A 16,255-nucleotide genomic window follows, 5' to 3' on the forward strand; every position below is an offset into this window, starting at 1 on the left:
ACCACCTGACAGAGAGCCCAGTGTGGGGCTGGAACTCATGAACTGGGAGATCATGACCTGAGCTGAAGTCAGATGGTCAACTGACTGAACCACCCATGTGCCCCTTTTTTGTACTTTGATTTTTAATTGTGTATGAAATAAAGTATCTTTTCATAAGTTATTAATTCATTTCTGTTTCTTTTTCTATAAATTGTCTATGTCTCCAGCTTTTTTGTGTTTGTGTGAGATGTTGGACTTACTAATGTGTACGAATTTATTTTAATTAAAGAAAAATTTTTAAGTTTACTTTGAGAGAGAGCGCATGAGCGTGGTGGAGGCAGAGAGAGAGGGGAGAGAGAATCCCAAGCAGGGCCCAATGTGGGGCTTGAACTCATGAACCGAGGTCATGCATCATGACCTGGGCTGAAATCAAGAGTCAGGCACTTAACCAACTGAGAGCCACTCAGGCACCCAAGAATTTTTAATATATTAAGGAAACTGTTAGCTTTTTGCATTTCCCTAATGACTAATGATGAGCATTTTTCATGTGCTTATTTGATGTCAGTATAGTTTCTTGGCAGATACCTGTTCACATTTTTTTGCTCATTTTTAATTGGATTGCTTATTTTCTCATTAAACTTTAAGAGTTCTTTATATATTTTATATAAAGGTCTTTTATCAAGTATATTTATTGCAGACGTTTTCTCTTGAGTCTGTGGCTTGTCTTTGCATTGTTTTAACAGTGTTTTCTGCAGAGCAGAAGTTAACTGATTTTAATCAAGTCCCATTTTATCAAATACTTCTTTTATGGCAAGGGAGTACACTCTCTTCTTCCCTAGGTATTCCGTTGTTGGACAGTTCTAATTGATCTTTAGTATTTTTGCTCATTAGTCCTTATAGTTTCAGTGAATTGAATGATTTTTACGTGTTGAATACGTTTGTTCCCTCTTCTCATGACAACCACTCTGATATTTAAAGGCAGCTTGCATATGATGGAGGTACCCCTTACTGCCCAAATTAACTTTTCTAGTTACCTGTATTTAAGTCAGTAATCGTCTCCAAAGCCTCTTTATCTGTACAGTCGTCTTTGTCAAAAGTCAAAGGTTTTGTTTAAATTTAACCTTCAGCAAATCATGTGATACACATTTGTCCAAAACATTAGATGTTTAACTTCTTTATCTGGATCTCTTCTATTAATGTGGATTATGATGGTTTATCTGCTTTAGTATTTCAATTTTTAGCTGCTACCAAAGGTAGTAAAATGTAATAGAACTCAGGGTGGATCTTTTTATGGGGTGTTTTGGCCATTTGTTTAATTGGTAACTGTTCATGTCATGAGCCTCGCTGGGCCTGTTTTTCCTCATCTGTGTTGATGGCTTTGGTGAAAGTGAAAGGAAATATATTCACTTTCTTACAAGGGTGAAAGAAGTATATATGTTGTTAGTACGTATATACATACTATACGTACTAGCATACAGTTACACAGAGATGTGTATATCTGTATGTATCTAGCTTCAGTAAACATTAATTCATGGTCAGTCTTTTCATTTTTATTCTTATATACTCTTTTTTTTTTTTTAATGTTTATTTATTTTTGAGAGAGACAGAGTGCCAGGAGGGGAGGGCCAGAGAGAGAGGGAGACACAGAATCTGAAGCAGGCTCCGGCCTCTGAGTTGTCAGCAGAGCCTAATGAGGGACTCGAACTCATGAACCAAAGACCATGACTTGAGCCAAAGTTGGATGCTTAACCGCTGAGCCACTCGTGCGCTCCTATCTACTCTCCTTTTTAAAGTCTCCCTTATTTTGAAACAAATTCCAGACATCGTATTTCATACATAGATAGAATTCTTTAAAAGATAAAGATTCCAAAAAAGGTAACTGCAATACCATTGTTACTCTTTAAGGTACTTAATATGTATCTTTGGCAGTTTTTATTATGTTTTAAGCGTATGAACAGACTATTCTCAGACTGTAGGCAATTCAAGAGATAGGAAAGTCTTGTCCCTCATCCCATCCTTAACAATGACCTTATCTCTACATAACACAGATCTGCCTCATTCTTTCTAAATGGCTACATAGTATTTAGATATGTGGCTGTATGATACTTTAAGTTGTTCTTTATTGGTAGGTGTTCATATTGTGTATGAAAGCAAAAACCAGGAAACAAAGTTGTGAGTTTCCTTGTTACTTATGTTAATTTCATACTTATTTTAGAGTAAATGCGTGTAAATAAAACTGCTTGCTTCAAGGGTAAGTCTATTTGACATGTACATTTTTGAAAACATTTATTTTGAGAGAGAGCTTGTGTGCACAAGCTGGGGAGGGGCAGAGAGAGAGAGAGAGAGAGAAGAGAGAGAATCCCATGCAGGCTCTGTGTTGTCAGCACAGAGCCTGATGCAGGGCTCGATCTCACAAACCCTGAGATCATGACCTGAGCTGAAATCAAGAGTCAGAGGGTTAACTAACTGAGCCACCCTGTTGCCCTAGAAATGTAGTTTGGTTTTTACTACTCTGTAGAATTTCTTTGTATGAGCAGACCACTTTATTGACTGTCCTGTTAATGAATATTTAGATCTCATTGTTTTAGAATGATGTTGCTATGGGCATAGTTCTGTTATGCTGAACCATGTGGAATTGCTGTTAGTTGATTATTTTTAAAACGGAGATTTCATATGGTTCAGCTGAATACATCTTTTGGTGTATGTTTGCACGAGTATCTATTTGGTAAGTACTTTGAAATGAAATTGTTGTGTCATAAGTGTTCTGTTTAGTTTTTATAGATAATGCCAAAGTTCAGTTTCCTCTACCACCAGTTGAAGCTGCTTTACCTTCCCCACAATACTTGATATTGTGAATTTTAGCTCTTTTGATGGTTGTGTTGTGGTATCTTATTATGGTTTTAATTTGCTAATGAATTAGGCATCTTTTAATGTATTTTATATGTTTATTGAATATCCTTTCTTTTTGAGTGAGTTGTCTCTTGATCATGTTTTAATTAGGTATCTTTTTATTCGTTATATGCATTCTTTATATAGTCTCAATACCCTCCACTCTAGTTTGGTAGTTCTTAAATAGTATTGTTTTATGGACAGATTTAATTTTGGTGAAATTTCTTTCTTTTCCTTTATGGTTAGTGCTTTTTGTATCTGGTTTAAAAAAACTTAACCCACCTGAGGTCCTAAAGATACACTCCTGTATTCTAAAAACTTTGTATTTACCCCCATATGTACATCTCTAATGCATCTGGATAGGTAAGAACTCTTGTTAAGTGAAGGAAATTTACCTCTTTTTTGGTAATACTAGTTGCAGTTAGGTTTTTCACATTTTATTGTTTCTTTTAACTTTAACATGCTGAAATTTTAGATTTTGTGTAAATTAATATGGATTATAGGCTTTGTATCTGAGAATTTCCCCATTCCAATGTAATGTATTTTTTAAAATTCTCTTTTATAATATATGTATAGTTTCATTTTCTGTATGTAAGTCTTTGATTAATCCAGGATATATTTTAATACTTGAGGTAAAAATCCAACTTTATTTCCCTCAGATATTCCAGTACCTTTATTGAATAATCCATCTTTCCCATAGAGATTTGAAATTCCACAATCAATATACACTGATGTCCTGCATGTATTTTGCTCCTTCTCTCTTTTAAGCCAGTAAAAATATTTTTTAGTTTGAAAATTTGCTGAAACTATGCATACTCTCCCTGAGAAATGTGTGCACATTTTCATACAGTTTCACAAAATGTGAAGAAACTGTGAAACCCATTCATAAATCTCTGATCAAACTTACCAATTTTTTAAATACTTCAAGGAGTATCCTTCATTCACAGAAGACTTGTTACCCCACCTATTTATTTTTCTTTACAAAACTATGTATACTCCTAGTATTTTAAGGACTGATAATGTTTGTGTTTCTGTTGCTAAGGGAATCATCCATATCCTTTCAAAATTAAGAATCCTCAAGGGAATAGTGGGCATTTAATTAATCTTTTATGTGCCATTGCTTTCTGTGTTTTAGATAAGCAGTATGAGGCCTAGAGAGATAATACGGCTTGCCAAACTTTTGCACATCTAGTTACTGGCTTAGCTATGTTGTTTAACATCATGCTTGTCATGTGTTTCCTTCATTACGATAAATTCCCTCTTTTATATGTTAGCTAACGTACTAAAGATTGAGTAACTAGTGATGCTAGAATCTAGTGATGTTGGGGCACCTGGCTGGCTCAGTCAGAAGAGTGTACAACTTTTGATCTTGGGTTTGTGAGTTCGAGCCCCATGGTGGGTTAGAGATTACTTAAATAAAATGTTAAAATCAAGTGATGTTAAGAGACATTTATTAAGTATCTGATAGTGGATAGTGCTGGGCTAAGTTTTAAATTAAGAACTTTCTATACATCCAGTCTTCACACTTAGCTTGAGGAACAGTAGGACTTAGAATGTAGTTTTGGATTCCTTGCATGAAGCTGGTAGACACAGGGCGCATAAAGGAGAATTGATGAACTTACAGGTTAGAGCCCACTAAGAAAAATCTTGCTAAAAGATTATTAAAAATACGTCCTGTATTATGGCAGAGTGGTAATAGCTGTGTTAATTTGCATCTATGTGATGTTGTATAACCTGTAAAATATACTTATCTGTTCAACCTGCCCTTCAGAAATATTTTGTTAATTTTTTGCTGAAGAAATAGCCTGAACTTCTTAAGGCCTCATTTTAGCCAGAAAGTGGCAGAATTGGCACACGTTCATTGAACTCCTAAACCTGTCTTAGCTAGGAACATGTTTCTGTTTATATAGTCAATTTAGATTAAAACAGAGTAATGCATAGCTTCTCTGGAAGAAAATAACTGATATTTATTTACTTTTTTTTTTTTTTTTAAACCCTTGATGTGTTAAGATACCAGATGAGTTTATGTGACAGAGAAGCTGGGATATTTGAGGGAGAAAAGGAGTTGAAAGTAATTGTTCTGCATTTTAGGATAAGATAGCCTTGCTCTCTCTTCTAAAGATATAGTTGTAAATACTTGTTGCAGAGCTAAATGATGAAGGGAAGGTGTTTATTTTATATATTAGAATACTCTTGTGGAGAACTTGGACAGCATTTATTATGCAGAACTCTGTTGGTAATGTATGTTTAGAAATTTAAAAATAGGTAATGTATTTTAATAATTCATCTGTAGGGTTGTTTTTGCTATACAATTGAATAGATGAGTTGATTATACTTGCTAATGTAACTTTTAGTTACAACTTTTAATGAGAATATTTTCTGTAGGGCTCTTTATTACTTTGTACTTAAAGTAGATTTATATAATAAGCACACAACAAAGTTAGACTTAGGAAAGATGGCTTATTTATAAGAATAGTAACACAACATGACAACATGTATTTTCTCTGATTTTAGGAGAAATGGGAGTAATAAAAGTGAAACTTGAAGTAGTTTCTTTTTTAATTTTTAATGTTTTGATTATTTTTGAGAGAGAGAGAGACAGAGCATGAGCAGAGGAGGGGCAGAGAGAGAGGGAGACACAGAAGCAGGCTCCAGGCTCTGAGCTGTCAGCACAGAGACCAACATAGGGCTCAAACTCGAGATCATGACCTGAGCCGAAGTTGGATGCTTAACCTTAACTGACTGAACCACCCAGGTGCCCTGAAGTAGTAGTTTTCTTTCTTTCTTTCTTTTTTAATTTGTTTTATTTTATTTGTTTTAATGTTTGTTTATTTTGGGGGAGGGAGGGGCAGAGAGAGAGAGAGAGACAGAGGCTCGGAAGCAGGTTCTGTGCTGTCAGTACAGAGCCTGATGTGGGACTTGAACTTAGAAACTGTGAGATCATGACCTGAGCCAAAGTCGTATGCTTAACTGACTGAGCCACCCAGGTGCTTCCCGAAGTAGTAGTTTTTACAAATAGGGATACTGACATTTATTGTTCATGTAAATGCTGTTCTTTGTTTTTTAGTCAGAAAGATATTTATTACATAATTTATTACATAAAACAATTAGAAACAGCCTACATAAAATTTGGCATTAAGATGGTAGAATGCTATGCAGTGGCAAAAGTGATGTGATAATACATTTAATGACATCTCACAGACCTTTGTGAAGCTAAACATACTAAGCACTCCCATAACGTATTCATTAGGAAATAATTCCTTCGGTAAGGCTGTAAAGTAGCCTAGGTCAGTGACTTCCCTTCTGAACAGATGAGGAAATTGAAGCCCTCAGGAAAACTCCTGAAGTTAGGGATCTTGCCTGAGCTCTGAAGAGCTCGTTTAACCAGGGCAACGTAAGTCTCCAGACTCAGCTACCCCTACTCTTTCCACTTGTTAGTAAAAGCTGTGGTGGTATTTCTTCTGGCTTGATTTAGACTTGACTTTGCTTGACTCAGATGTCAGAGTCACCTTTTAATTTTCAACTTTTCAGTATCTTAGGCTTAGTGATTGGTACTTCTGAGATTATGAAAACTATAGTTCCTTGCTTTCTGCTGGAAGATATCTAAGAATAAAACAGGTATTAGGTCCCTTCTAAAGGTAAGTAAATATTAATCTAACAAGTTAAATTAGATTTAAAGCCATTGGGTAGTATTAAAAATTGTGCATTGAATTCATGTAATCATCCCTTTGCCTATATTTGATGGTTTGTTAATTGGGATCTGTAATTTGGCTTTTCTTAAATGTAAGTGCACTTTTTAAGTATAAACAATAAGTTTGGCATAAACATTTTGCCGTTGTTTTTCTACTGCTAAGTTCTGGGAGAATTAATCATAATACCAGTTTGAGTCATATTTTCATCTTGTTTTTAGAAAGGCTAACGAAAAATGTTTATGATGATAGAAATTAAAGGTAGTAAAAATGAATTGCCCAAGTACAAAATGAATAGTAACTGTAAGATTTACTACTTGCGGATATGCATAGATAGCCACTGTAGTCACTTAGGCACCAGAGCAGCTGTTAAGAAAAACAATCTTTGAAGTTGTATGGCTTTTAGGGTTAGGAGAAAGAATGGAAACAGAATTAGAGAAAGAAACCTGACCCTGAGATGGGTTTCTAGACAGAGCTGGCATACCTTATGGGCAGCCCTACACCAGAGAAATAAACTGCTGGAATGTTTTCATTTATTGTGTTAACACTGTTTAGATTCTACTAAATAAATTTTAGTTTAAGCATTTTTATTTGAAAAACCCATAATAATCTCCAAGGTTTGCTGAGTCCTTTAATTCTGAATTGATCTAGTTGCTTAACGCTGTCGAAATCTCTTGAATTAAGGATAACAATTTTAAGGGACTTGAATGACTAGGGAGAGGTCACTAAAAGGCATAAGAGCTCTATACTAAAAGGTGGAAGGGGAAATGTCAAATATGTAAACATTCATTAATTTCTTTACAGTTTAACCTTATTGCAGTTATTTCAAGACTGATTCTGTGCTCTTAGCCAGATAGCATTATTTGTTAAATTTTACATTGATGCCACTTAAATTTTTATCCTTGACTTATTTTTAATTTTTATAGATAAAGTGGAGAATTTTAGTGAAGAATATGAAAAGAATAGTCACCATATTTACAAAAATGCTGAAGACAGTACTAAGAAATCCAATGCAGAAACAACAGTAGCTTCTGGATACAAAGCTGATGAAATCAAGGAAACAAATGATACTTGGAACTCCCAACTTGGAAAAAGGTCAGAATCTCCATCAGAAATATCTTCCATCAAGGGATCTGTAAGAACTGGTTTGTATGAATGGGATAATGATTTTGAAGATATCAGATCAGAAGATTGTATTTTAGGTTTGGATAGTGATCCTCTTTTGGAGATGAAGGATGAAGATTTTAAAAACCGGTTGGAAAATCTAAATGAAGCCATTGAAGAAGACATCGTGCAAAGTGTTCTTAGGCCAAGCAACTGTAGGACGTACTGTAGGGCGAATAAAGCAAAATCCTCACAAGGAGCATCAAATTTTGATAAGCTAATGGACGGCACCAGTCAGGCCTTAGCCAAAGCAAACAGTGAATCAAGTAAAGATGGCCTGAATCAGGCAAAGAAAGGCAGTGTAAGTTCTGGGACCAGTTTTAGAGGGACGGTTGGACGGACTAGAGATTACACTGTTTTACATCCATCTTGCTTGTCAGTTTGTAATGTTACCATACAGGATACTATGGAACGTAGCATGGATGAGTTCACTGCATCAACCCCTGCAGATTTGGGAGAAGCTGGCCGTCTAAGAAAAAAGGCAGATATTGCGACTTCTAAGACCACTACTAGATTTCGACCTAGTAATACTAAATCCAAAAAGGATGTTAAACTTGAATTTTTTGGTTTTGAAGATCATGATGAGACAGGAGGTGATGAAGGAGGTTCTGGGAGTTCTAATTACAAAATTAAGTATTTTGGCTTTGATGATCTCAGTGAAAGTGAAGATGATGATGAAGATGACTGTCAAGTGGAAAGAAAGACAAGCAAAAAAAGAACTAAAACAGCTCCATCACCCTCCTTGCAGCCTCCTCCTGAAAACAGTGATAATTCCCAGGACAGTCAGTCTAGTACTAATAATGCAGGTAAGACTTAAAAAAATTATTACAAGTAAATGCATTTTAAGTTTAAGTCAACAGCTACTGAGTTTCTGCTTAGGTACTTAATTTTAATTTGTTATGTTTAATTTTAATAGAAGTATTATTTAGAACCACAGATTGTACCTTATCCAGAGGTACAGTGTTTTAAATGTTCATAATCAAGTTCCACATTGTAAGGATCAATTTATAGATTGGGTCTTTTAATTTTGTGTTTTAATTTTGCCTTTAGCACTTGAGAATTTTAAAGTGTGTGTGTGTACAGGGATATTAGACATCTTGATGTTTGAACTTTGAACATCCAAATGCAGTTGGGGACTTGGTAGATTTTGGACATTTAGAACTACATAGATAATAGATGGTTTGTAATGAGGGAAATATTAGAAAATTAAAATTGATTAAAAGCATTTGTAGTTGGCTCAAAATTAAACTAATGTTTTAAAACATTGTCAAGAAATCTTAAGTTTAAAGTTAAAAGGTAAATGTTAATCTTAAAAATCATCCTCTTGAGTTGATTTAATAAAATTGAAAAGTGCTAGTTAAGTATTTATTCACTCTTACCAGTGAAAATTTAATTTGTCTCTTAAGATGATAGAGCCAGTAATGACTGGAGGCTCTCAAGGAGTTGATAGTTTCTACTGTGAGAGACCAACACAAGTAGGTTAGCTTCGCTATAATTAAGTCACTACCTGACAAGGGCTTAGTGAAGTGGATTGATTGTTGAGTGAGGAAGGGTAAGCAAAAACCTCTGGGATCCAGGGGCTATATTTATATATTTTTAACCAAATACATAGTTTTTCTGTATCGCTTTACTTGTTAAATAACGTTTTTGTCTGTTAAGTCATATAAGAAGTGTCATTATGGTGAATTGGAATTCTAATAGTATTCTTACATATAGATTCTTGTGTACATTATAAGTCATACTTGAGACTACCTAATGTTTTGCTTTATTTGGCCTAAAAATAGTTTTGTTAGATTAGAGTCACTCTTCAAAACTAGAGGCATATAAGAATAGTCGCTAAGGGCTCACTCCTTACTCCTCTAACTGTAAAAATTAATAAATAAATAAGGGGGTTATCAATTCAGCCAGTGTTGTCTTGAATCTCTTCTGGAGAATTGAAGTTTGCAGCATCCTTGCTAGTCACATGAGATGACTGGGCAGACAGCTTAGGGTTGCTTTGTCAGGAGGATGATAGTAATCATGCACAAAACCTGAGCTCCTTTCTTCCTGCAACTTACTTAGCTCTTTCTTCTAACTTTGGTAGCAAGTTACTTTGATCAGCAATTGAAAAATCTCTGGCTGAAATTTACATTTTGGGGTAATGTAACTTTTTAAGCTTTGAAATGTGAGATCATCAGGCTCCCTTTCAAAAACTTCTTTCATATTGCTACCAAATAAAATAAAAAAATTAGAGACCATTTGATACATCCAGGGTCTTCAACTGATGTATGAAATAGCAAACATTTTTTAAAAAATTTTTTTAATGTTTGTTTATTTTTGGAAGAGAAAGAGCATGAGCAGGGAAGGGGCAGAGAGAGGGGTACACAGAATCTGAAGCAGACGCCAGGCTCTGAGCTGCCAGCACAGAACCCAGTGCGGGGCTCGAGCTTATAAACGGTTGAGAGCGTGTCCTGAGCCGAAGTCGGATACTTACCTGACTGAGCCACCCAGGTTCCCCATGAAATAGCGAACATTTTTAATGGTTGGGCTAGTGATAGTGAAAAGTCTTCCTATTTTACTTTTTTGTTTAGGCTAGAAGAAATTTAACGGCTTAGGAATTTATCTAATTATTTGGTTATTTTTGTATGAAGACCCACAAATCATTGAGCTACATTGTACTAGGTCATTTTATATCTTTTGCCAAAAATAGCTGTCTTTTTTTTTTTTTTTAATATGACTTTTGTAGGTGCAAGCAGACATTCTTTGAAGGCCAGCATGATTCAGTATACTTAAGCTCTAGAAAAATGTTAAAGGTAGATAACTGTGTGTATATTTAAACTAGAATGCCCAATGTCAGTGTCCCTAGATACCCAGCAGTTATTTTAGAAAAGAATCGGTTTTGCCATTTACAGAAAATAAAACTGAAGCACATACATACTAACTTGGTTTCTGATTTTCTTCTAAAGTTGGGGTCGGCAAGCAAGAGGGTGAGAATGGCAAAATGAGACTTATTATCGTTAGGGATATTTTGTCAACTGAATGGTGCTTTTATTCCTGTATTCTTTTACCCTGCAAAATGCCACTCCCCAAATGTTCATAGGTTGTTTGGTAGATAATTTGAAATATTGGAAAGCTAGCTAGTTTTGATTACCATTTCAGAAAACTTGGATTTTACAGAGGATTTGCCTGGTGTGCCTGAAAGTGTGAAGAAGCCCCCAAATAAACAAGGAGATAAATCAAAAGAAAACACCAGAAAGATTTTTAGTGGTCCCAAACGGGTAAGTAAAGCATTATCAGTGATTTGTATTATTTATATATTATTGGAGGACTCAGTTCTGGATTTTTTTAATCTGAAAATTACTAACAAATTTTGGGTTCAAAGGATGTAAGTCAATTTTTAAAAAAATTGTAAGCATTTTTTTGAAGTGTGGTAAAATATATACTTAGCATAATTTTTATTATATGTACAATTCAGTAACGTTAAATACATTCACAGTGTTTTGTAACCATCCCGTTATCTATATCCAAAACATTTCATCATAGCAAAAACTCTACCCATTAAACAATAACTCCCCCTTTGTCCTCCCAGCCTGTGGTAAACAGTATTCTACTTTTTGTCTGTATGAATTTGCCTATTCTAGTTATCTCGTATGAGTGGAATCTTACAATTCTTACCTATCTGTGTCTGGCTTATTTCACTAAGCATAATGTTGTTAGGGTCCATCCATATTGTAGCACATATCAGAATTTCAGTCCTTTTTTATGGTGGAAGAACATTCCATTGTATGTATATACTACATTTGTTGTTGTTTTTCAAGGATATTTTATTGAAGAGAAGACCAGACTCTGCCATCCACTGGTACAACTCCTCTATTTTGTGATATAAATATATTGAAGGTTACTGTTTGTATTAGTTTTAAGCCATAAACTGGCTGGCTTAAAACATGTTTATTCTGTCACAGTTCTGCATGCTAGAAATCCAAAATTAAGATGTTGGGAGGGTCTTGCTTTCTAAAAGACACTGAGGGGGTTATTTGTCCTTGCCTCTTCCAGCTTCTGGTGGCTCCAGGTGTTTCTTGGCTTGTGCTGCATAACTCCATTGTCTGTCTCTGTCACATGGCCTTCTCCCTCTTTCCCTGTCTTCTTTCTCTTAGAGGAACATTTCGTATTTATCACATTGTGTTTATTCATCTGTTGGTGGACACTAGGGTTGTTTTCACCTTTTGGCCATTTTGAGTCCCTGCTTTCAATACTTTTGGATAAACAGGAGTAGAATTTTTGAGTGAGTAGGTGTGCGTTTAGCTCACTGTTTTATACCTTGACTAAACCACTTTACATTCCCACCAGCAGAGGGTTCCATTTCCTCCATGTCTTCACCAACACTTATTTTCTGGGTTGTGTTGTGTTGTTTCATTTTGTTTTGAAGTAGGCTTCACGCCCAGTGCAGAGCCCAATGCGGGGCTTGAACTCACACCCTGAGATCAAGACCTGAGCTGAAATCAAAAGTCAGATGCCCAACCACCTGAGCCACCCATGTGCTCCCCCCCTTTTTTCTGATAATAGCTATTTTTTCTTTCTTTCTTTTTTTTTTTTTTATAATAGCTATTCTAATGGGTGAGAAATGGTATCTAATGGTTTGATTTGCATTTCCCTGACTAGTGATGTTGAGCATCTTTTTGTGGTACTGAGTGGTCATTTGTATATCTTTTTTGGAGAAATATCTTTTCAAGTCCTTTGTGCATGTTTGATTTTTTTTTTAATCTTACAAAATTGTTCATTAACATTTTTTAATGTTTTTATTTATTTTTGAGACAGAGATAGAGCATGAGCAGGGGAGGAGCAGAGAGAGGGGGAGACACAGAATCTGAAGCAGGCTCCAGGCTCTGAGCTGTCTGCACAGAGCCTGACGTGGGGCTCCAACTCACGGAGTGTGAGATAATGACCTGAGCTGAAGTCAGACGCTTAACCGACTGAGGCACCCAGGAGCCCCTAACATTTTTTAAAATTTAAATCCAAATTAGTTAACATACAGTGCAGTAATAATTTCAGGAATAGAATTTAGTGATTCGTCACTTACATATAATAATACCCAGTGCTCATCCCAAGTATCCTCCTTAATGCCTCTCACCCCTGATTTTTTTCCTTAAATTTTTTTTTAATTAAAAAAATTTTTTAAGTTTATTTATTCTGAGAGAGAGAGAGAGAGAGAGAGAGAGAGAGAAAGGGAGAGAAAGGGAGCATGTAGGGTAGGGGCAGAGAGAGAGAGGGAGAGAGACTTCCAAGCAGGCTCTGCAGTGACACATCAGAACTCACGAACCGTGAGATCATGACCTGAGCTGAAATCAAGAGTTGGGTGCTTAACTGACTGAGCCACCCAGATGCTCCTTTGTGCATGTTTGAATTGAGTTTTTTTTGTTGTTGTTGTTAATAGTTCTTTATGTAGTCTAGATATTAATCTCAGATAAATAATTTGCACATAGATCCTTCATTCTGTGACTTGTCCCTTCATTCTCTTGATAGTGTGCTTTGATGCACAAGTTTTTAATTTCAGTAAAGTCCCAATTTGCTTTTTCTTTTGCTGCCAGAATGTCATTGCCAAATCAGATGCATGACTTTTCCTTTATGTTTTCTCCTAAGAATTTTATAGTTTTAGGTCTTTGATCCATTATGAGTTAATTTTTGTATATGGTGTAAGTTAAGGGTCCAACTTCATTCTTTGGGTGTGGGGGGGTGTCCAACTTCATTCTTATGCATTATGTAAGTCATTTAATATGGTCCAGCATGGGTATTCAGAATAATTTGCTTGACTTTACCTGTTCAATAAAAAATTCCTTATATAACTTGTTCTTTGTTTTGTTGTTGAAAGTTGCAAGTTGTCAACATCTTTTGCAGATTGAACTGCTTTTGAGCAGCTCAAGAATGAGTAAAGCCAAGTCTTACGGCCTCATTTTATTTTTATTCTTTTACCTCTGTAAAGAGCTAATTGGGAATCTTTTCAAAGTAATTATGCTATACTTTTGTACCCCTTCATGTGACCAACCCCTCACCAGAAAAAAAAAAGTGCTTGATGCTTATTTTTTTAATTTAGTTTTTTTTGAACTCGAGTTATGTCTTTAATCTTTTTTAATGTTTATCTTTATTTTTGAGACATTAAGAGACAGAGCACGAGTCGGGGAGGGGCAGAGAGAGAGGGAGACACAGAATCGGAAACAGGCTCCAGGTTCTGAGCTCTTAGCACAGAGCCCGACGTGGGGCTCGAACTCACAGACTGTAAGATCATGACCTGAACCCAAGTCGGACGCTTAACTGACTGAGCCACCCAGGCGCCCCGGTGCTAATATCAATAAACTTAAAACTTCAGAGCTTTGCTCTGGGGCGAGAGCCCAGGGGCCAGGGCAGTGTGGAATATAGTCTGTATGGAATATATAGACTATAGTCATTAATGCTTAGGTGCCGCTTTTGGTTTGTATGAAATTGTGCATGGCATGTGTTAATTCCAGAGCAATAGTTATCAACTTCTTTGGTCTCAGGACTACTTTATAATCTTAAAAAATTTACTGAGAATCACAAAGAAGTTTTTTTTTTTTAAAGACCTTTTGATTATATGTGCAGATCAGTATCAAATTATAAGTGAAAACATTTCAAAAATACATATTAATAATTCACTTAAAATGACAACCCATTACATGTTAGTATAACATTTTATGAAAATTACTTTCTCAAAGTGAGAAAAATAACATTGTTTTACATTTTTTGCAAATCTTTTTTAAAGTTTGGCTTAATGAAAGACAGCTGGATTCTCATAGCCCCTGCATTCAATATATTTCATTAATGCTGTTTTGGTTGAAATATATGAAGAAAATCCAGCCTCACACAGATAAGTATTTTTAATAGCCTTTTCAGGTAATTGTGAATGTTGTTCTTCCATAAGATACCAAGACTCAACAAATAGGAGTTTCTTAAAGATTAGTTGCAGTTTGGAATTTAAAAGCATGCCAATGAACCTTTCATATTGTTACATTGAAATCTGTCGGTCTTTCACTTTTTTTTTTTTGTCTTCACTTTGAATGGAATTTTTACACGTACATACTTTGTAACATCATCCATTGGTCATTTGGAAAATACTGGTTACACTGATTTATGTGCAGATCTTTCAAATGGTGACACATCTCGTTATATGGTATCAAAATCACAGTATCACTGCCAAAGTCATCAGAAGTCTTAAGTATTGGGAAGCTATCAGTTTCATAGTGGTAGGTAAAAGGTCTAAAATTTTAGTTGCTTAAAAGTTGAAATTTTTTCATTGGCAGAAAATACTTCAGGGTGAATGACTGACAGTGATAGGTCCACTTTGTTCATATTTGAGAAAATGTGTGCCTAATACCAAGTCTGTATTACAGACCTGTAAGCATAGTTTCTCAATTAGTTTTTCAGATAGAGAATGGTGATCCAGAGGTGCCTGGGTGGCTCAGTTGGTTAAGTGTCCAACTCTTGATTTTGGCTCTGGTCATGATCTCAGGATTGTGAGATTGAGCCCATTATTGGGCTCTGCACTGAGTGTGGAGCCTGCTTGGCATTCTCTCTCTCCCTCACTTTATGCCCCTCCCCAACTCTAAAAAAGAATCCTTCATCAGAAGCTTTTTCTTATATGAAACTGCATTTTATTTTTAAACTACGAAGTATCTGGCAGTAAAGAATATGACTGCTTACACAGTTTGGAGCCCCTATCTAGATTCATGCTAAGACTCTAACAGCTTTACCTGTTGTTTACTATTGTTTTCGCACTGTCCTTATGAATGACTAGACAGTGAAAAAAGCAAATAACATCTTATTGTTGTGAAAATGGTTGAGTTTTGTGGATGCCTAGCACATGTTTTGAGAACTGCTGATTTATAGCATTCTACTTTATTTTCCTCCCTCTAGACTTTTTATTATGAAAAGTCAAAGTATTTAGAAAATGTGAAAGCAGTATGATGAATACCCACATCCTCTATCTAGATTGATTCCCAGTTAATATCTTGACTCAGTTGCATATACATGATCTCCTCCCCTACCGTATATAAATGTATGTGTAACTTTTTTCTGTCTTATTTGAAAGTTGTGGAGTTATAGATGGCATACATTTTTAAAGAAAAAGGACAATCTCATATTCAACTGTGGTGATATGATTACAGTACTTGAAAAAATTAGCAGTTCTTTGCATTGCCTGGGTGGCTCAGTCTTTTAAGCATCCAACTCTCAATTTCAGCTGAGATCCTGATACTGTGGTTTGTGAATTCAAGGCCTGCTCTGCACGCTGACTTTGCAGAGCCTGGTTGGGATTGTCTCTCCCTCTCTCTGCTTGCACTTGCGTGTTCTCTCTCTAATGAACTTTTTAAAAATTAGAAATTCTTTGATATTATCTGATATCTAGCCTGTATTTCATTTTCTCCAGCTATCTCCTGATTGTCTTTTAGTTTTTCTTTTTCCCTCAAACCATAATCTTTTAGTTGTTAATATTTCTTGAGTCTTAAACAGTCCCATCATCTTTTAAAAATTCTTGTGGCACTGATTTT

The 16,255-nt window shown here is 35.5% G+C and overlaps 1 protein-coding gene across 2 annotated transcripts in view; it reads left to right on the top strand.

Moving 5' to 3' along the window:
- WAPL (WAPL cohesin release factor) overlaps positions 1-16,255 on the top strand; it is a 93,938-nt gene that overhangs the window by 21,838 nt on the left and 55,845 nt on the right. Inside the window, exons 3-4 of one of the 2 annotated variants that reach the window (XM_030334020.2) lie at positions 7,484-8,527; positions 10,860-10,978. In XM_030334020.2, the coding sequence (XP_030189880.1) occupies positions 7,484-8,527; positions 10,860-10,978 (1,163 nt within the window). The remainder of the gene's footprint in view (positions 1-7,483; positions 8,528-10,859; positions 10,979-16,255) is intronic. The other variant, XM_030334021.2, reaches the window with a different exon arrangement.

Source organism: Lynx canadensis, chromosome D2 (genome assembly GCF_007474595.2).
Source record: "Lynx canadensis isolate LIC74 chromosome D2, mLynCan4.pri.v2, whole genome shotgun sequence".
Lineage (NCBI taxonomy): Eukaryota > Metazoa > Chordata > Mammalia > Carnivora > Felidae > Lynx > Lynx canadensis.